The sequence below is a fragment of the Rhinatrema bivittatum genome, chromosome 2 (genome assembly GCF_901001135.1).
Source record: "Rhinatrema bivittatum chromosome 2, aRhiBiv1.1, whole genome shotgun sequence".
NCBI classification, from domain to species: Eukaryota; Metazoa; Chordata; class Amphibia; order Gymnophiona; family Rhinatrematidae; genus Rhinatrema; species Rhinatrema bivittatum.
In genome coordinates, this window is record NC_042616.1 from 298,018,107 (window position 1) to 298,040,761 (window position 22,655).

Consider the following 22,655-nt stretch of genomic DNA (forward strand, 5'->3'; position numbering starts at 1 on the left):
ACAAAGGAAATTAAGGGCCTGATTCACTAAGGCATTTTCTCCCATTCTGTGTCTATGGATAAATGCCTTGATGAATCAGGCCCTAAGTAAGGGGGGAAAGACAAAAGAGGAGAATAATAAGAAACATACAGCATAAAAATGCTTGAAAAATCATAGGTGGTGTGAAAAATTCCCCACTCAAAATACCTCAGATACACCTTAAGGTGCCTCTGAGTTGGATGCACGATTAGTCACTCTAGCATTTAAGAAGTTTTGCAACTGCTCTGGACCAAAAAAAATTTAATTATACATTTACAAGGATAACATAGCAATAAGCTCATGCCTAAAGCCAGGGCTTCAAGATGCATATCCAAAAATGTTCTACGCCATCCTTGAGTAGCTGTGGCTAAGCCAGGATATATCCTGACTAACCCACCATGAAAGGAAACATTTACATTTTTGAAATACAATTTCATCACCAGACTTAGATCTTGCTCAGAAAAAAAAAAGGAAACTAACAATGTAGACCTCTCAATCACTTCCACAGCTGAATTCTCTAAATCTGCAGATAGATTAGAAAGATCCATCGTATTTTGAGAAGGTCCTGACTAATTAGAGTTCTGCTTATAAGGGAGAAAAATATTTATTAAAGGCAGGAATCTTATCTTGCGGAGGAAGGAGCTATCAGTGATGTTTCACCGCTTGAGTTCCCGTTGGGGACTGTATCCGAGGCTGGGACCATCTGAGAAGGTGAGCGTTTGGCTCCTTGGACCTTCTTTGGGGTAAATAAAACAGTGGTGGTTACCTTGGATTCTCTCTGGGATTTAATTGCAGGTTTGTCCCAGACATTTACTGATCAGTCCGGGCGACTGGAGACCGTTTCCCAGAAATTGGACGCTGTTGCTCGTGATCATTAGCAAATTCTTGAGGAATATTCAACCTCTTTGCAAGTTTTGGGGAATGATATTAAAGGTTTACATGCAGCTAATGCTTCTATTATCTGTGAACTTTTGTTTTCTCTTAGAAGGTTAGAATCAATGGAAAACCATCTAAGGCATATAAATTTGGGATTCACAAATTTTCCCAAAGTTTTGGTGAACTGCCTTATGCTATACTCAAGAGATATCTTCTTGAAATTTTGAAAATTCCACATTTCTGATTTTCATTTTAGGATTGTGCTGAAGCAGATATGAGCGATGGGGATCAACAGCATGAAACCAAGATGGATTTGGTAGAGGACAAAATCCAATCCCGGTTATTTGAATTAGCCTCTGAAACAAGTGACAAGGAACCTTCCTCAGGTGAAGAGCAGGAGTCTGTGAACCAGAGGGAAAATTTGTCCTCAGAAGCAAATAGCAGATGTGTGCAGGAGGATTTAAAGAAAGTAAGTGTTCATCACCAACAATTAAATAAACATTCTTCCTTAAAAATTTCTGCTATAAGACTATATATTAGAGCTTTTAAACTGTATTTAATCTATTGTTCAGCTAAACAATATATATTTTCCAATGTACAGTTTTTTTCAACTAAATTGGGCAAAATTTTGCATCTGGGTGGGGAGTGATGATTCAGAATCTGAAATCAGATTTTTTGATTTCAAAAACTAAGATGACATGAGGCGGGTGGGCTTGTCCTCGAAAGCTCATGCCTCAATAAATTGGTTAGTCTATAAGGTGCCACCCTCCTCTTGTCATTTTTGCTACACCAGACTAACACAGCTATCCCTTTGAATACGGAAACTAAGAGTATTCCAAAATAAGGATAATTATCAAACCCTAGATTTTCATTTTCATCCTGTTATATATATAAGAAAATTGATTTTTCATGAACCTGCACATCCTCCCCCAACTAACACCACTGCCACTTCCAACTACACCAAGCAAAGAAGAAAGAAATCAGTCATAATAAGAATGGAAATGATATAGCATTATTTGTAATATATTACATTGAAAGTATCAACAACAATGCCACTATTCCCTTTATTAGAGCAAGTAGATCATCTTGACCTTCCCTCAAAGGGGAAGCAAAGGGCCCTCATATATGTTTATGTATACAAATAGTACTTATTCCCAGATTTCCCTGGTCATTTAGTGGTAAGGATCTGCATTCATTTGAAAAGAATGGGTAAAACGTGGTGAATGAGGCCATCTATGGTCTTCCAAAATGAATAGAGAGTACCCACAAAAAAATGAAAAATGTCATCCCCATTCATTTTTTGTTTCTATTTTCTATGGGCAAAGTAAAATTGCAGTTGCCATCCCAGCATGGTTTTTTTTTTTCGACTAGCATAGAAATCAACCAGTGATGTCATCATTTCCCAGCCTCCCTGCAGTAGGGATGAGAAGATAGGAAGAAGGACCAATCAAAGTCAAGCATTTTTTAATTCAGCCTATAGCTGGCAGCTGATGCTTACCTCTTCCTACTGAGAAGTTTAAGCATGTTCAAACCCCTTTTTAAGATAACTTTTGTATTGTATTTCAAAGTGAAGCTCTGTCTGAGTAAAAGAAAAAGTTTAAAAAAGAGTTAGAGAAAAGAAAGAGAGAAAAGAATGTGGGCAGAGGAGGGCTTTGTTCTTAGCTTCATTGCTGCAGTGCTCACTGTGTAAAAGATATAAAGGCACTGGAATTCTGTCTGTCTGTTCACTGGAATAGGATAGTGGAGAGAAGCAATGAGCGGGTATGATATTTAGTGTTTCTCACACTCCAGGGTACTGCAGTCTAGCCTTGCAATTTGCAGCTACTCTTACTTGGAGAGATTGCAGTGAACAGAAGAGCAGCCTGAGCCCTGTACTTTGTCTGAGAGCTTTTCTATGTGTTCAAAAGGAGTCAGCAGCCTATACACTGTGTGTGTGAAAGAGAGATTTTTGAACATACTATGAGGGTTACTGGGTGACTGGCCTATCGGCATAGTGAGCCATCAGACAGTCTGTGCCATTGCCAAGCTGGTAAGCTCTGCAGTGCACTCAGTCCACTGACTTGTTTATGTATATAACAGTCAGTCAGTATTAGAGTGGTAATGGTAAATACACTACAGTATATTAGTATATTTACAATTCCATCATGCCACTGCTAGGAAATGGGAGAGAAGGGGATGGCAGCAGCAGAAGAGTGGTACAGGCAGAGAAATGGGTGTTTCTGCAATCAGCCAAGCCTGGCAGAGGCACAAACACTAGTGAGAATAGCAGTGAGAAAAAAAAGGAGTCCTGCTTCTAAGCTAAAAAGAGATCTCTTTAGCCTCAGGACGCCAGCAATGGAAACTCAAGCCATACGAAGTTAAAATTGGGAGAGCATGCGCCATCACTACCTGCTCCTCTCTCTCTTGATTTGGAGCAGGAGCAAAGTGCAGCAGAACTGTTGGAGTCTGGTGTTAGCAAGGCAGGAACATGTGCTGCAGCAATGTGGCACCAAAAGCAAGCACATAAGCCCCCATGACTACATTTTCTCAAGCAATGTAGGCTGTATTTCCAAAATTTGATTCTGATGAAAAATTCTGTGCTGGATTCTCTGAATCAGAGAATATTGAACAGATTGTAGCTAAAGAGCAATTTGGGGCTTCTAGTAGAGATTAGGAATGTGCATTTGTTTAAAATGAATGTGTAAAAAGTGACAAATAAGAGCAATTTGTTTCATTCAGGGGGTCCCGAAATGAATTGAGGGCCCCCAAATGAAACAAATCTTATTTGTTGCATTCATTTTAACGCCCGAGTGAGATATTGGAGCCTCAGCTTAGGCCTAGGCCTAACAAAGCTAGGGCATAGGCTGAGACCCAAAATAGGGGCTGTGGCCTAGGCCCAAGCATGATGCTGGAGTTTAAGTCTAGGCCCAGGACGGGGCCTTAGCCAAGACCCAAGCCCCCTTCCTGATCAATCACTTATCTGATCCATTGATAATCTGCAGAAGCAGCCAGGCCAGGTCCCAACCCCTGGGCCTTGACCTGGACCCAGGCTCGATACCTGTGCCTCGGCCTAGGTTGACACCTCCAATGCTGCGGCCCGGCCCAAAAGCCAGGTCCCAACCCCGGGACTTTGACCCAGACTAAGGCCTAATGCCGGGACTCGATCCGGAGGCCAGGTCCCAATTCCTGAGCCTCAGCTTAGGGAGGGCCCAGGCCTGATGCCACAGCCCAGCCCAGAGACCAGGTCCTGAAGGCAGGGCCTTGGCTTAGGCTGGGTCCTGATCCCAGGCCTGACACTACAGCCCAGTCCAGAGGCCAGGTCCCGACACTTGGGCCTCAGCCTGGACCCAAGGCCAAATCCAGGGCATGGCCTGGAGACTAGGTACCTACCAATGCCTGGGCCTTAGCCTAGGATCAGTCCCAGACCCAGAGCCCAGGCCTTGGAGCAGCTTCGAAGAAGTTTTCTTTTCTTCTTCAACTGATGCTGTCCGCTGGGGTGAATGTGACCTACCGCATCCTTGGCCTGTGCAAGGCTGATGCTTCAACCTGGGTCTAGGCCTCGCCGGCAGATCCCCACCAGACCAAATAAATGGGGGTCGGGGGGGATCCTGGCCCCAGCATTTTTCCAGGTGGGTGGGAGGGAGGAAGGGATGAGAAGCCTTGGGAGGTCTCATTTTTTTCTTGTCCATTTTGGGGTCTGTTTGTTTTGGTTTTTTTCACAATAATGAAACAAATCAAATGTTCCACGAACCGAAATTCATTGGAAACATCCTCCCGAAAACTAACCTAAAACAAAAACAATTTTATTTTCTGCACACCCTTAGGGTTGTGCAACCCTAGAAGTTTTTCATTTTGGGCAGTATTTAAGATCAGGTTTATTTAATTTTTTTTCTGTTTTATTCATTTGAAAAATTGAGAACAAAAATTAAACAAGAAAAAATACCCCAAAACAAACAAAAAAAACCCCAACAACAAAATAACAAGCTTCTGGCAGGAGTAGGTCTCAGTGTCAAAGACCATCACAAAGCCTGATCCCAGTGCCAGGGCCCAGCCTGTAACTAGGTCCCATCACTCAGAGCCAGCCCAATGCTAGGGCCAAGACAAAGTCCTGGTCTTATTGCCGAGACCTGGTCTCATCGCCAGAGCCTGACTTGAGATCTGCTCCTGTCACTGCCTGACCAGAGGTCTGATCCCATCGCTGCATCCTAGGCCCAGCCAAAAGCCTGGTATCATTGCAAAGCCTAACCCAAAGCCTGGTACTGGCACCAGGGTCCAATCCATGCTTTGTCATTTTGCCAAAGCCTTGGCCCAGTGCCAGAAACCATCCAAGGCCTGGTCCCGAGGCTTAGGCCTAGGTCTGTCATTGAGACTTAGGCCCAGCACTAGGGCCTTGTCCAGTACTAGTCCCATTATCTAGTCCTAGATGGTGCTGGGGCCCACCAGAGGTCTGGTCCTATTGCCAATGCCAGACCCAAAGCCCGGTCTTGGTGATGGAGCCTAGCCCAAAGCCTGGACCTGTTGCAAGGTCTATGACTGTGTTGGGACCCAGCTCAAGGCAACTTACTGTGTTTTTCTATTTTATCTGATACTGCTCAGCCTGTCCCTGCTTCTCTTTTTGTTATGCGGGGTATTTTGTTCCCAAAAAGAAAAAAAATTAAATAAAGAGAAAAATGAAATCTTTCTCCTCCTATTCAGCCCAACATAGTAACATACTAAATAATAGAGATGTGAATCGGAATCGGTTCGGTTCCGGTTCCGATTCAAATCTTATAATTTTTATCGTCCGGCCCGATTGGTTTTTTGTTTATCGGCTGCGCCCGATCCGATAAACAAAAAACCCACCCCGACCCTTTAAACCTGACCCCTTAGCCTCCCCCACCCTCCAAAACCCCCCAAAATGTTTTAAAATCACCTGGTGGTCCAGTGGGGGCGCGGGGAGCGATCTCCCGCTCTCGGGCCGTCAGCTGTGCTAATAAAAATGGCGTTGATGGCCCTTTGCCCTTACCATGTGACAGGGTATCCGTGCCATTGGCTGGCCCCTGTCACATGGTATGAGCACTGGATGGTCGGCGCCATCTTTAATCTCAATTCTTTGGAATCTCTCAAATTGAGGCAGTCCTAGGTTGGTGATGTGGTATTCTCTTCAGTTGTCCACAAGAAAAGAGGTGTTGCCGTTCTTCTACACAAGAACTTTAATGCTCAGATTGTAAATTCATTCTCAGATATTTTTGGTCACTGAGTTTGGGCTCTTCTTCAAGTTCGCTCTCATTCTCTTCTGGTTTTCAATATTTGTGCTACTAACTCTGATGATCCAGACTTTTTCCGTACTATTTTGCAAATATTATTGGAATATCCTACTGCAGAAGTTCTGTTGGGCGGCAAATTTAATTTTCCTTTAGATCCTTAACTTCAAAGATGCCTTTCCCCTGCGGCAGTCGTGCCGCTGTGTCCAGGTTCCTCCCCGGCTGCCTGCCTGCTTCTTGGGCCTTCCACGTGGCTGGGAGAACGACACCAATGATCCTGCTTCTCTCCTCCAGCTTTCCTTAGGCGCGGGCGCGGGCCTCTCTCCTGCTCTTCAAGGGCCAGCCAGGTGTGGCCCCCTGCTGACCCCTCCCTGGGTGTTGTCCTCTTCAGCCCTACAAAAGGGCTCATCATCCATTCCAGTGTTGCCTTTGCAAGGAGTTAAACAGGATTAGCAGCCAATGTCCAAAAAATAGGATTTCTTTATTGCAAAGTAACACGAGTGTGTAAAAAGTGCCCTTTTTACACACTCGTGTTACTTTGCAATAAAGAAATCCTATTTTTTGGACATTGGCTGCTAATCCTGTTTTGTTGCCCTCACGGCTTTTTTAGACAGCCTTCCTTGCTGTTTCTTCAGTCCTTTGCAAGGAGTTAGACACTCCTGGGATCCTGCTGTCCTTCACTCCAGGAGTCGTCCCTTTTCAAGCACTTCTTCAAGATCCTGTGTTTCCTGTTCTTCATTGGAGCTCCTCATCTTGTCCTGATGTCCATGTTCCAGTCTAGATGTCCGCCTGCTGTTTCTGATGTTCGTGATCCAGTTCTGAGGTCTGTCTCCTGATCCTGTAATCTGTGTTCCAGTCCAGATGTTTGTTCTCCTGATCCTGATGTCCGTGATCCTGTCCAGTTGTCCTGAACCCCTGGTTCCTCGTGCCACTCGTCCTGGTGTGCCATGTCGTGGTCCACAACCAGCCCCACGGGCAGGCTGTGTAGGGCGCTCCGTGGTACAATGCCTTCCTCACTTCTGCAGCACAAGCCTCCGGGAGACTTCCGCTTCTGTCCTTATCCTGGTCTACGGAATCCCTTGTGCTTGCTCTGTCCGTGCCAGAGACTGTGCCAGAACATGTACCGTCTGAGCATGGTCCGTGACCAGCCACTGGCGCTGTGTAGGGCGCGCCTCGGTGCAGGCCTCTACAGCTTCTGAGACATGTTCCTTTTCATTGCTCCACATCTCGTCTAGAGGCTCTTCGAGTCCAGCATGGTCCGTGACCAATCCCGCGGGTGGACTGTGTAGTAGAGATGTGAATCGTGTCCTCGATCTTCTTAACGATCGAATTCGGCTGGGAGGGGGAGGGAATCGTTTCGTCGCCGTTTGGGTGTTTAGAGTATCGTGAAAATCGTTAAAATCGTGAACCGGCACACTAAAACCCCCTAAAACCCACCCGACCCTTTAAATTAAATCCCCCACCCTCCCAAACCCCCCCCCCAAATGCCTTAAATTACCTGGGGGTCCAGCGGCGGTCCGTAGCTAAATCGGGGGAAGGGGGAGGGCAGGAAAACCGACACACTAAAACACCCTAAAACCCACCCCCGACCCTTTAAATTAAATCCCCCACCCTCCCGAACCCCTCCCAAATGCCTTAAATTACCTGGGGGTCCAGCGGCGGTCTGGAATGGCCTCCTGCAATTGAATCGTGTTGTCTTCAGCCGGCGCAAAATGGCGGCAGCCATAGACCAACACGATTCGACTGCAGGAGGTCGTTCCGGACCCCCGCTGGACTTTTGCCAAGTCTTGTGGGGGTCAGGAGGCCCCCCAAGCTGGCCAAAAGTCCCTGGGGGTCCAGCGGGGGTCCGGGAGCGATTTCCTGCCGCGAATCGTTTTCCGTACGGAAAATGGCGCCGGCAGGAGATCGACTGCAGGAGGTCGTTCAGCGGGGGTTCCGGACCGGCTGAACGACCCCCGCTGAACGACCTCCTGCAGTCGATCTCCTGCCGGCGCCATTTTCTGTATGGAAAATGGCACCGGCCATACGCGTATTTTGCACCATTTTGCAAAATGGCAGCGCAGAATGGTGCCGGCTGAAGACAACACGATTCAATTGCAGGAGGCCATTCCGGACCGCCGCTGGACCCCCCGGTAATTTAAGGCATTTGGGGGGGGGTTCGGGAGGGTGGGGGATTTAATTTAAAGGGTCGGGGGTGGGTTTTAGGGTGTTTTAGTGTGCCGGTTTTCCTGCCCTCCCCCTTCCCCCGATTTACGATTTTTTGACTATAAATCGGGGGAATTGGTATTGTATTGTGGCCCTAACGATTTTTGATGATTTAAAATATATCGGACGATATTTTAAATCGTCAAAAAACGATTCACATCCCTACTGTGTATGGCGCGCTGCGTTGCAGTCTCAACGCAGTACTTTGCTTGACTCTCCTGAATGCCTTTAACCTAGCTTGACTCTTCTGAATATCTAGAATCCTGCCTGAGTCTTCTGAATCCCTAGAACTTTGTTCCTGAGTCTCATCTGTGCATCCAAGTACCTTGTTCCTGAGTCTCCTCTGTGCATCCAAGTACCTTGTTCCTGAGTCTCGTCTATGCATCCAAGTCCTTGTTCCTGAGTCTTCGTCTGAATCTCCATGTTCCAGTCTTCGCTGCCCTGGCCGCTATCCGGCCTGCTGCTTCTTGCCGTACACTGCGGCAGGTCCAAAAGGGCTTGGAACGGTCGGAGGACTGTTCATAAGACCACCATTGCATTGCTGGTCTTCTGAAGCGTGCAGGTCCGGGGGAGGGTCAATATCTTCAGTCATCTGTCTTCAGTCCAGCCTCGCTTCTGTCCAGCCCATGCTCGGGCATGCGCACAAATGTACCCCGCGCGTGTAGGATTAAAAATCTGCCCCAGTGTGTACTGCCTTCAAGCCCACTATTCATGGTCACATCATTTCCTATACTGCTAACAAAAATAAAGAACAAAACTCTGAACTGTGCAAATCAGAACAAGAAATTGCACTTCTAGAATCTGCCCAAATTGGGGTAGATTTTAAAAGGTTGCGTTCAGGCGTACATATGTGCGCGCTACCTGGCACGTGCACATGTACACTTGAATGTATAATTTGCGCACGCAGACATGCGCAAGTTATAAAATCAGGGGTTGGCACACACAAGGGCCTGCACAATTGTGCACCTTGCATGCGCCGAGCTGCGCTGCCTTCCCCCGTTTCCACCCATCCACTCCGAAATCGCAGGCGCGTGATCCCCAGCACAGTGGCAAATATGGCCACTTTGCCGGGAGCCTGACCCCGCCCTGCCCCCGGAGTACCCTCTCCCCGCCCCTTATTGCAAGCCCCGGGACATACACATGTCCCGGGGCTTTACGCGCATCACCGGGCCTTTTTAAAATAGGCCCGGCACGTAACCTTTTTAAAATCCGGCCCTTTGCTTCTGCTCAACCTCATAATCTCCAGGTTCTTTGTCATAAGAAATATAAATATAACAAACTCTTGAGTCATAGTGTTGACCTCTTTTTTTTTTTCTGGCAATGCTCTTTATTATTTATTATGTTTTTATATACCGGTGTTTGGAGTTACCGTCACATCCGTTTTCAGATATTTCAATGGATTAGAACAAAAATATCCTTGATATAAACGTATAATAAAGGTAATTAAAATCATAAAAGTAAATAAAATGTTAATAATGTAAACAATAAAAAGTTAAGAACATCATATGTACCAACAAATTATACTCATATATTATTCTGATAACAACAAAAGTGGCACAATGCTTGGTAAGTACTTGAAACTGCATCAATAGAGGTGTTATATTTCTGCTATCAATATGTCTTCTGATGACATGGTTTACAAGGACAGGGATATCCTGGATCAGGTTCATCAATTTTATGACTCCCTGTATAAATCAGACTCTGATTCCGATTCTTCTTGATTTTTTCTTTTTTGGCTTCCTTGGCACGACCTACTCTCATGAATGAAGAAAGAGTTAAACTGGTCGCCCCTATTTCTTTGTGGAAGTTCAAAAGGCTTTGTTTTTGTCAAAGTGGGAAGGCTCCTGGCCCCAATGGCCTGTCTGTTGAATTCTATTCTATTGCTCAAGATGTATTACTTCCTAAAATGCATTCTTATTTTTCATATGTTTTAAGAGCTGGTCTGAGAGATAAGGCATTCACCGAGACTAGAATCATTTAGGGATGTGCATTCGTTTGCAAGGAAATAGAGACAATATTTCCTATTTTGTCACGTTTCGTGGGGGGGGGTGACGAAATGATAAGAAAACCCACAAAATTTTGTGTGGCTTTTCTTATCGGTTTTGGGGGGGGGGGGGGGGGAGAATGGGCACATTAATAAAAAAAAACAAAAAAAACCCCAAATCACCCCAACTCTTCAAATTTAATTAATTGCAACCCCCCACCCTCCCGACTCCCCCAAGACTGATTGAAGTACCAGCAAGAGCTCGAACCTCAGGGGCGTCCCCCTGAGATGATGTCATCTGCATCCAATATCTAAAGGTCTCTATTTCGCTATCTAACGGAGTTAGCAAGGAAGGGGATTGCTTCGGCTACACCTCCCAAGCTACTCTGCCTCCTTGGACTTACCAGAGGTACCAGCTCCTCGGGGGCCTCGCTCTTTTTCTTTACTTTCAGATTATAGATAGGAACCGGTACTCGCTCCTCGAGGGCCCATGTTCCTGGACATTCTGAAGATTCTCTACTGCTCGGAAGCTATCGCTGCTACAAACAATTGTGAGTTACCATCGCTCTCTCAGAGCTTTCCCTGGAATCAGGTACTCGCTCCTCGAGGGCCTAAACCTTTCCAGCACCTGAGCTTCCTTGAGACCTTATGTGAGTTTTGTCATCTAGTTCTGTTCATGAACTCTGCCTACTCTGCCTACTCACTTTCTACAGTTTTTCAACAGCTCAGCCATCCTGGATCGCTGTTCCAGTACCTGAGGGACTACAGCCCTGCCGGGCATATCAGCTCACTACTGCCACCTCTGGTGGTTTCAAAAACCTGTTTAATAAAAGAACTAATGTGTGTCTGTCTCCATACTCAAGCCTAGCCGGTGGTCCCTCTCGGGATATCCTCCCAGGGGCGAGGTCATCTGCCACTGGCACAGGGATCCACCCACAACTATATCAGATTGCTGACTCCTCCTTATTTAGGAGCCAATAAGAACAGATTGCTACTCCGCAGTCTAACTAACAGCAGATTTATTACAGATTGCTAACTCCCAGCTCTATCACTGAGCTTTCCTAACAGATTGCTAACTCCTCACGGAGATTCACATCAAGTATCAAGGTCAGGATCAGGTACCAGGAAGGCAGAAGCTTCTCCGAGGAGTTTGACCTATTGCCGAGTTGTCTGAGGCAGGTCTGAGCAGGCCTTAAATAGTGGAGGGCCTGTGATCTCATCTGAGGGCGCCATGGTGGATTTCGCACCATGGGCCCTTTAAATTTGGCTGAGCTGCGCGCGCATGCCTAGGGACACCCCACTCAGCTGAGCGGCATCCCTAGCACAGCATGCCAGGCCTGCACAGTGGCTTTCCGCATCTTTATTTGGAACCTGCCACAGCCTCGGTGGGCCCCCTCCAACTCGGGGCTGGAGGTAAGTGTGTATGGTCGCAGGACAGACCTGCGACTGACCAAATGCAACAATTCTTTCATTTCAGGGGTATCTTATAAGGGAGTGACTTTGGCATTGTGATGTCTCTCTTATTATTACTTTTATATTGTACATTGTTTCTTTCAATAAAAATATTTAACTGAAACCATGGATAAAACCCAAACTTCAATGACCATATGGAGGCTGGAATTTTATTTTTGATTATTTATGTTTCATTTATTCATTTTTGACAACTGCCTCACTAACTTTGGTAGCTGTGGGGATAATTACAAAACTTGGTAATAAGACATAGAAAGGGATCTGGGTGAGGATTTAAATATTGGTCTTATAAGATTCAAAATTGAAGAGGTGGCATAGCCGGAAATGGGTTATTAGTAGAAGAAGTGGAGGCCATCACTGTAACAAGATTTTGGATGTGCTTGAGTCAGATATAGAGGGCAGAGGTGGGAAAAGGATTGAGAGGTGGGACTTGGTGTTGGGTTGCCTATGGGAATCTCTAAGCAGTTCAACCCAAAATGGATAATGCTCAACTGGGACGACTAAATGGACCACTGTGGTCTGTATCTGCTGTCATTTACTCTGTATGTTACTGTGAGAGAATGAGAAATGGAAAGAGAAGGAAATGATAAATGCAATGGATGACATAAAGGAGTGAAAAGTAAAAGTATGAAAAAGTGAGAAAATTAAACAAGAAATGCACACACAATAGGCTGGAGAAATACTTTATCTGAAAGGAGGCATTTTCAAAAGTTGATAGATTGTCAATAAAATACAATTATTTGATAATTTCTGCAAATGTGTCAGAAAATTGTTGCAGAATCTCTAAAAAAAACTATGCTTGAGCATTTTTGGCCCTTGCTGCGGACTCTGCCCCAAGCTGCCACAGGAAGCTGAGGACCTTTATGTACACAGTTCTAAATAATACTTTATGCATTGTAAACAACATAGAATGGATTTCCACTATAGGCCGTATATAAGAAATTTTAAATAAATAACTTATTGTAATGTAAGTCAATATGGTTAGACTTCATTAATCTGATTTCTAGTTATACATAACAATGACCAGTCTTTTCATGTGCATTTTATATCATTGGGTTTTACAAATATTTTTTCACCTATAGAAATATAGAGACCAGTATTCAGTATGCCAGCAAGTGCACAAGATATCGAGCTAAAGTCACCTGGATAATTTATCCCAAATGTTTAGCAGGATAAACATCCTGCTGAATATCCCTGAATAAAATCATCTGGAAACCTTTAAAACTAACCAGCTCATTAGCTTTAAAGTTATCTGGCTAGACTTGTGCTACATAAAAGAGCAGCACAAGTCTAGCGACCCGAGTCCCCAACCGTTACCCAATATATGCAAAAAGACCCTGTGGCCTGTGCGCGTGTCGGGAGATCGGGCGCTCGCCTCGGAGCGCCGGCTCTCTGTTGCAGAAGTTGTGCCTGCCTCCGGGCAAGCGTAACTTGTGCGAGCTGGCTGGCTGCCGGCACGTCATTCCCTGCCACGGCCGCAACAAAGGAGGTCTCTGTACCGCCCCGGACCCCCGCCACGCCTCCAGACCCGCCCCTTCCCGCCCCTTTTTCGAAGCCCCGGGACATACGCGCGTCCTGGGGCTTGTGCGCGCCGCCGAGCTTATGCGTGATAGGCTCGGCGCGCGCAGGGGCAGCTTGGGGCATCTTTTCGGGGGTTACGTGCGTAACCTTTTGAAAATCTGCCCCCTTGTTTCTAGCAGCAGAGAACTGGGAGTCTTATTTCAATATTTTTCCCAGCACACCCTGCAGAGGACTCTAGAAAACACTGCAAGCCAACTAGGCTTCAGCTCTCACAATCTAGCCTCTACATCCCCTCCTTTCATTTCAGCAACAGAGGATTAGAAGGCATGTGCCAAAACACCACTTCCTATACATTTTTGATAACAGATTAACAATAACAGGAATTAGTTTAAAACAAGGATTAATACAGTGTGCAACTAAGTAATTATAATTTGATTAATTGTAGACTCTGGAGCATCACTGATAGACAAATATAAAATAAACCAATTGATTAAAAGTACTTTAGATAAGATTGAACATCCCTCCTCCCTTGGAAATTTTTAATCATTAACAGCTGAACAGTAGTCCAGCAGTGAGAGGGGGAGCTATCCAGTCTTTCGCACTGAGTATCACATGTATGGTTATCTATCAGTTGATGAGAGGATGTATGTATGCACTTGGTGGAAAGATCACCTGGCTTTCAGAGAATGAGTTGAATACGTGGAGGCTAGAGTGACTGGGGTTTGGACTGGTGGAGGGGGGGAGGGGCAGGTTGTGCTGTGGCTGAGGCTCAGCTTGGGAGGCAGACTGGGCTGGGGGAGAACTTGGCCTGTGGGGGCTGGCTGTGCTGGAGCTGGGGGAGTGCAGGCTGTGCTGAGGCTTCTGGGGAGTGAGGGCAGGCTATGCTGGGGCTGTAGGGTGGGACAGGATGTGCTGGGGATGGAGGAGGCAGGACGATAAATAGGAGCCTAACACCTCTCTATGGTTTTAGACCAGAGGAGTCTGCCACTCTAAATATTTATTCATCAACTCTCTTTACTATCCCCTTCCCTGCCCAGCAGTCCCTGAGCCCCTCTCCTCTGTCTAGTGGTTCCCTGACCCCCTTTCTTCTATCCATCCCTGCCATCTTTCTTCCTCCACCCTTCTCTGCAGTACCTACATTCCCCCTCTTCCTAATTTCCAGCCAGCTCTAAATCCTCTAGTCCATTTATTGATTGATTGATTGATTGATTGATTGATTTAGAAGACTTTTATCCCATGCAATCCAAAATCTTTGATGGGTAACACTAAACACATGCCCAATCAAATGCCACACATAGGACAAACAGATTTATCTTAAAAACAAACCTTCACACATCTCCATTTCCGCCTTTGGACAAGTTTACAGTAGGTACATAACCAATAAAATTCCACCCATAGGACAAACAGCATTATCTGTTGCACTGGTTGGCACAGAGATAAACACCAGAGCCATGGTTCATACTCCACAGCACAAACACTGCTGTTGGAAAACTTGATCGAGCCATGGCCCATCTCATTACAATCCCTATGCCTTATCACTTTGTCAAGAAATTCTTTTTTAGATCTGTGCTCCCAGGTGATTCCCCTCATGGTATAATGCAATATACAGCAATGAACTCGTAGGTTTGAAATTTCTCCTTCAAGGAATGCATTCTTGCTTTGTTGCGACATGAAGAAAAAGTGATTTTATGGGGAGTGAAAGACGTTAAAAGATATTTTCGAAAGTTGGGTAGGGGTGGAAAATGTACGTTGCCACTTTTGTTTTTATTAGAGACGTGCAGAGAAAAAAAATTAATTTTCATTTTTCGGTTCGTTTTCAGGAGGTTTTTCCCCCACAAATTTCTGTTCGAGGAATGCTTAATTTATTTCATTCATGTGAAAAAAATGAATCAAATATTAAACAAAAAACCAAAAATGGACAAAAAACCAAAAACGAGGCCACCTAAGACATTCCATCCACCCAAAAGATTCTGAAGCCAGGATCTCCCCAGCCCCCACTTACCTGGTCCGGTTGCTGCGATCCAAGGCCAAGATTTCTGCCTAAGCCGGAGCCTGAGCCCAGGCCTGATGCCAGGGCCCAGCGCAGAGGCCGATTCCCAATGCCTGGGCCTTGGCCTAGAGTCAGGCCCAGGCCTCGGAGCCCCTCTGTGTTCTCTCTTCGGCTCTTGAATGCCAACTGACGCCGTCTGCTGGGGTAGCACCAGAGTTAATTAACTCTGGTGCATTCCCCCCAGCGGATGGCACCTTTTTGGTGTACGGCATTGTAATTGTGCCATCCGCTGGGGGGAATGCATCAGGATTCATTAACTTCAGCAAGAGCTCAGTGGATACCGTCAATAGGCATTGAAGAGCCAAAGAAAGAAGATGAAAGCAAGGACCTCCGAAGCCCAGGCCGAGACCCAGGCGTCAGGACCTAGACTCCAGGCTGGGTCCCAGCATCGGGCCTAGGTCTAGGCAGAGGACTCAGCATCGGGACCAGTCTCCGGTCTGGGCTGCTGCTTTGGGCTTGGGCCTAGGCCAAGACCCACATGTTGGGACATGGCCTTCTTCAGATACCCAACAGATCAGGTAAATCTTTTTTTAATTTTTTGGGGTCTCAGCTGAGGCCCTGGCTTTGGCTCAGGTCTAGGCTGAGACTCCAGTGTCATGCTTGGGCCTAGGCCTCGGCTCCTGCTTTGGGCCTCGCCTACGCCCTAGGCAAGGCCTCGTCCTTGGGCCTAGGCCTAACCCTGATGCATTATTTTAAGACAAATGAACCAAATAAGGTTAGTTTCAATAGGGGGCTCCCAATTTGTTTTGGGGGCTGCACAAATGAAACAAATTGCCTTTATTTATCACATTCTGCACATTTGTTTTAAACCAGTGCACATCCCTATTTTTTATACGATAGGCCATAGACACAGAAAGGGAACATTTCAGCAGTCATTTGACTTAGTAAATGGCTACCTACCAGTGTAAATCAACTGTCTCAAAACTGCCAACCTTCCATGCATGTGAAATTCTATGCATTGTTGTGCAGTGCCTCAAACTTTTACGCATATTGTACAGAGGTTTTCCTGGGGCCAGGGAATGCTGCCAAACAGGTAGTTTTGCATTTTTAAATCTATGCTCATTGCTTGAAAGGGAAAAAGCATCCACAGGAATATCGGGTGCATATCTCTGCAGTGATTCTCAAAGGGAAAGTGTCTGCACAGGTGAAGTACCCACAGGCTTTGCAACTGCCCATGTTTGTTTTTAAAATTGCTCTGAAAATTGAAGAGGGGAGGGGGCGAGATAGCCTTAGTTAATCAAAATATAAGTGTGTGGTAAACAGCACACATTTGTGATATTGGAGATGGGTCTGTAACTTTTGCCATTATTAAAATTAAAAAAAAAAAGATAAATGGATACACAAGTGCCCTACGTCAGCATGAATAGCGATAAAAGCCTTCATATCAAAATACGTGCTCTCCTCAGACACGTCATCATTAGCCTTTTTGCAGCTATTTATGTGTTTTCTCTGTTCTTGATACCAGTGGGCTACCTCTGAGTTCATTAACTACTGATGTCTAGTGGTCTTCAGTGCGGTTGTTCATAGGAAAATGCACTCCTACAGTCTGCAGAGTATGACTATAACTATCGATCCTGAAAGAAAGAGACCTTTTTAAGTCCATTTAAATTACCGTTACTCAATTGGCCATGCAATATCGATAATTTACTTTTTCTGGGAAGCATTGGTAGCATGACAGTCTTGATTGTGGATGTAATGATACAGAATGTGTAAACAACTCACCACCTCCCTATGGATTTAGACCAGAGGAACCTGCCACCCTTCATATTTATTTATCAACTTTCACATTTTGACTAGGAAAGTTCAAAGCCAGCTACAAAAATTCCAAGATTTGCACACACACAGATTTTGCAGGTGTGTAAAACCGCAGGGCGTAATAAATAGAGATGAAAGCGGCAGCCAATCAGATGCTTGTCTTGCACGGTGTGGAGTCAGACACTTTATAATTTATCTAATAGTATTTTCATGACCAAGTTCAGAAATCGCAAATGATATTCCATATGGACATACTTTGAGTTTGGGATCTTTGACAATGTTTCTGAATAAAGCTTTCTGCTGAAGAACACTACATAACTCCCTGTCCTAAATTAGGAATATAATTCATTCCGAGAGAGGCTTTCTCTTTCGACTGGAAATTATGCTGCCTGCTAACAGATTCTTTCATAGGACGAAAATATTGCCCATGATATGAAATATTGCCAAGCTACTATACCTTGAAGAGACATATCAAGTAATATATTGTGATCTACATATACATTTATCTCTTATGGGATTATGTTATATGCTGCATGAGTTATTTATATAGAAACTTCCACTCGTTACTGGAAAATTTTTAATGACATGGCTATGAACTCAGCTCTGTTCCCATTTCTGTTAAGTGAGAATTTGCCTAGCACACAGTAATGGGGTAGCATGCACTTATTTCATCGGTAGACCTATTTAAAATTTCCTGACATTTGGGCTTACTGTGCAAGTAAACATTGGAAATAAGGCAGCACGTGAGTTATAAAAACTCAGTCATAGATGTTTATTTTATCATTCTAGAGCAAGAATAGGAAATGTGCTGTTTGTCTGTTGTGAACTCCATTAGACTTTCATTCTAAATTGATTTTATTTTAACTTTCTGGAACAGGAGTTATTTTGTCTTATACAGCAATAAAACAGAAGGTATACCTATAGAGAGTAATGTTCAAACAACCAGCATAGCGGCAAAGTCTGCGTGTACATTGCATACGCAGACTTTACCGTGTATTTTGAAAGCAAACTGAAGCAGCTTTGGAAAATCCTGGGGTATTTGGTCCAGTATGAGTGCACATTCATTGGCCTAAAGTTGAACCTTCTCTTTGGAGGGTGTAACTTGGCCGTGTACAATTGTGTGCATAAGTGCTGACTCCGCCCCCAGCTCTGTCTCCCCCGCCCCCCAGGAAGCCTGTACTCGGCGTGCGCAGAAAGACGCATGATCCGGGCTCCGTACTGAATTTTACACACACCGAGCTCGGGACAATTTTAGAACAGACATTTATACCCATGGAACCGGGTTTTATGTACTTAAGTGACCTTGAAAATAATCCCCTTAATATTGACCAGAGGCATCAAGATGTAGTAAAATGAAATATAGAAAGGTACCAGAAAGTGTATCTTGCATTTTGTTATTCCCTTTTCTAAATACAAAATTGTGAGTTCAATCACAGTGCCCTAAATCAATGACTCCCCAATCCAGTCCTCTAGTACCCCCTAGCAGATTTCTCTCTTTTTTTTTTTTTTTACCAGGCCAGTCACAATGAATATTCATGAATCATAGTTGCATCATTTGTCAGAAAATATGATTAATGTCCATATATACTGTGTATATATATTTATTTTATTTTAATTCTTTTACCCTGAAAACCAAACCTGTTTGGGGGAAGTCACGGGCTGGATTTGGAAACCACTGCCTATCTGACCCTTGTTTTCTGTACTCTTCTTTACTGTATGCTTCTGTGATTGTTATCATTACCTCTTTAGGAATTAACACCTACTTTCTACCTGTCTTTATATCTAATTGCTGACCGACAACCTAGGAAAAACGAAAGGCTTTAGATCTCCATTTAAAACTGCAGTTTTTATCCTCAGTGCTACAACAGGTGAGAAGGTTTTCTGCTGTTCATCTCCTTTTTATCACCTAGGAACAGTGTGTGCTACCTCACTCATCCCTTTCTCCACACCACCTTCATCTTTTTTTTTTTTTTTGTCATTGTTTCGATGTGCATGCCATGTTTTGGGAGCTGAAGGTTTGTTAGTGCTGCACATTCAATTCTCTTTATTTTCCTCTATCGAGGCTCTATAGAAGGAATATGTATAGAATCTTCATCATTCACTTAACATAGAAATAGAGGATATGAAAACAGATAAGGACCATTACAGCCCATCTAGTCTGCGCAATCCTACTTCTTGGTGGATTGCCATAGACCCCAGTTGATCTACTACTGTTTATCATTTTTAAAGTGCTACTCGGCATACTCAGCGCTATACAGATTCACATGAGAGACAGTCCCTGCTGCATGGAGATTACAGTCTAGAAGAGACAAACCTAGTTGACAAACAAGAATTTGTAAAAAGTGTATCATAGGGAAGTACCGAGAGGCAAATTTTAAAACAAGCGAGCATGTGCCCATACACCCACATATCAACGCATGAGCAGAGATACGCTGCAATTTTAAATTGTCCCCACACATGCGCGTTTCTGTTTAAAATGAACCTCTCACTCATAAGCAAGCACCCGATCTTAAGAGATTGCTTGAGAAAACATACTGGGGCGGATTTTAAGAGCCCTGCTCGCGTAAATCCGCCCGGATTTACGCGAGCAGGGCCCTGCGCACCGGTGCACCTATGTTCAATAGGCCTACCGGCGCGCGCAGACCCCGGGACTCGCGTAAGTCCCGGGGTTTTCCGAGGGGGCGTGTCGGGGGCGTGTCGAGGGGGCGGGCCCGATCCATGCGGCGTTTTCGGGGCGGGACGTAGCGTTTCGGGGGCGGGCCCGGGGGCGTGGTTACGGCCCGGGCGGTCCAGGGGCGTGGCCGCGCCCTCCGGGGCCGCCCCCAGGTCGCATCCCGGCGCGCTAGCGGCCTGCTGGCGCGTGGGGATTTACGTCTCCCTCTGGGAGGCGTAAATCCCCCGACAAAGGTAAGGGGGGGGGGTTTAGACAGGGCCGGGCGGGTGGGTTAGGTAGGGGAAGGGAGGGGAAGGTGAGGGGAGGGCAAAAGAAAGTTCCCTCCGAGGCCGCTCCGATTTCGGAGCGGCCTCGGAGGGAATGGAGGTAGGCTGCGCGGCTCGGCGCGCGCCGGCTATACAGAATCGATAGCCTTGCGTGCGCCGATCCCGGATTTTAGCGGATACGCGTGGCTACGCGCATATCTACTAAAATCCAGCGTACTTTTGTTTGCGCCTGATGCGCCAACAAAAGTACGCCAAATCGCGCTATTTGAAAATCTACCCCACTTTGCATATCTTTTATAGGACTTTGCTGGCTTTTATGTACATAAGTAGGCAGATTTTAAAATATGCCTGAGCGAGGGACAACCCATTCATTCCAATTAGTCCACCAGTTTGCCCAGTTAATATAGGTCTTCAAAAGCTCTCTGGTTCTTCATCCTGCACACCCTTCAGTTGTCCCAGACCCTTCACCCTGTCCTGTGTGGCCTAAATCTCAAGATCTACAGAATTGCTCCTCATCTGGAACAGCGGGGAAGTTACGTGGATAACAAGCCAACGTGTGCCGCAGTCTCTGGTTTTAAAATACGGAGTTACACGCATAACTGTTGGTCCTGCCCCAGAACATCCATGCTCCGTGCATGCCCTGCTCTCTTATTTTTAAGGGCGTATATGGGTATATATTTGCTTATTTGGTGACTTTTTAAAATCTGCATGGCTTGAGCACGGCCCATATACGCACACTTGTGGGAATTTTTGAAAGATCAGTACTTTTAAAATTGACCTCTAAGAGACGCGAAGTAAGTTTTCTCTAGCAATCTCTTAAGATTAGGTGCATACTTACCCACAGGAGGTATATTTTAAAACATATGCACGCAAGTGCACGCACGATTTAAAATTGTAGCATATCTCCATTCACACACAGATACGCGTGTGTATGGGTGCATGCACACTCGTTTTAAAATTAGCCTTTCAGTGTTTAAAAGCAGTTTAAAAAAGGTGAGATTTTTAAACTGAATTTGAATGTGGCTTGATCTCTCTCTGGCTGAGTGTCTTCTGCTACTGTGTTTGCCTTGAAGTTGTCTTTTTCTGGGCAACAAGGGTTTTAGTCTTCACTGCTCTCTTAGGGGCTGGCTCATCAAGGATTTTCTTTTGCTCCTTGCTTGTGAGGAAAGTTACCTGGTGAATCAGAGCGTTTGCGTGAAGCAAACAATGCAATGCACAACATCTTGCCAGATTGTTTTGTGCAACTTTGTGGTATTCAAACCATTTAACTCAGGCTCAGTAACTTTATTGTCATGATAATTCAATGTGTACATGTATTTCAAAAGTAATACATAAAGAGCAAAAAAAAGTAAATAAAAATAAAGAATATTATGTTAGCAATAATAGTGACATAACAAAGTTCAGAAAAGATATTAACAAGCAGAATTCCAGGATTCTGTTAGACTGCCTGTATATCTCTGGTCAAATTACTTTCCAGGCCTGATAACAGAACATAATATATGTTGCTGCTATGGCTGCAAAATGACGCAGAGGCTGGTGACATCCTCTAACAGGGGTAGGCAACTCCAGCCCTGGAGAGCCACAAGCTGGGCTGGTTTCAGCATATCCACAATGAATATGCATGAGGTATACTTGCATAAGTGGAGGCAGTGCATGCAAATATAACTTAATGTGCATTCATTGTGGATATCATGAAAACCTGACCTGTTTGTGCCACTCCAGTTGAGGAGTTGCCTACCTCTGCCCTATAAGCTAATAGATTTATTGCAACAAACTGTCCAGGATAAGAGTCGACTTTGTTAGATACATGAAGTTTTATCGTCATCAAAGGAAACTTACTCAGATACAGATAACATCTCCATCTTATCTAAATGCACACAACAGGACATCATCCCTAAAGGACTGAAGATAAAAAAAAAATGCCTTCACAATCCAGATATTACAGAAACTATATAGCGAGAGATTGTGTCACACTCTACTCAGTCACCTGATTAGGATCGTATGCAAGCATCTGACGGCATGGACTCTTGTCCTTGAAAATGTCTTTTACATTAAATCTTGTAATCTATAAGGTGTCACCAATGTCTGTGTCAGTTCTGCTACTGCAACTAATACAGCTACACCTCTGGATGCAAGACAAGTGTTTTTTCTGTTTTCCCCAAGATCATACAGAGTTTTCTATACTCATTCATTTGTGGGAAGCCTTTTATTTTCTCTATCCACTTTGAGAAATGTGTATCTTTTATATCTTTGCCTTTTCTACAGTGCAGGAAGAAATGCATTTCTGTTTCTGTTTCTCCAGTGTTTCATTGTATGCAGAATCTGGCCTCTGAATTTCCTGTCAGTTTGTCTGCATAATTATATTACCAATTTGTAATCACATATTTTTTATTTGGTGATGGTCTCTCTGTGACCGAGGAGGTATTTTGCTGGCCAGTTTCTCTATAGAGATCAATAATAGTTCAGCTTATTTTGTTTTCCAATCCACACCTCTCAATAGGAGGCATATTGGTGTTCTGGAGCAGAGGTTCCCAACCAATGTGCCACAGAGGAATCTCAGATGTGCCATGTAATTTTGGCCCCCAAATTTTGGACAGAAGCAAAGTCTTCATCT

At 44.8% G+C, this 22,655-nt stretch overlaps 1 protein-coding gene across 6 annotated transcripts in view; it reads left to right on the forward strand.

Moving 5' to 3' along the window:
* Positions 1-22,655, forward strand: part of MYRIP (myosin VIIA and Rab interacting protein) — a 627,821-nt gene that overhangs the window by 504,071 nt on the left and 101,095 nt on the right. For all 6 annotated transcript variants that reach the window (XM_029589668.1, XM_029589670.1, XM_029589666.1 and 3 more), the window contains exon 11: positions 1,151-1,363. In XM_029589668.1, coding sequence (XP_029445528.1) covers positions 1,151-1,363 — 213 coding nt within the window. The remainder of the gene's footprint in view (positions 1-1,150; positions 1,364-22,655) is intronic.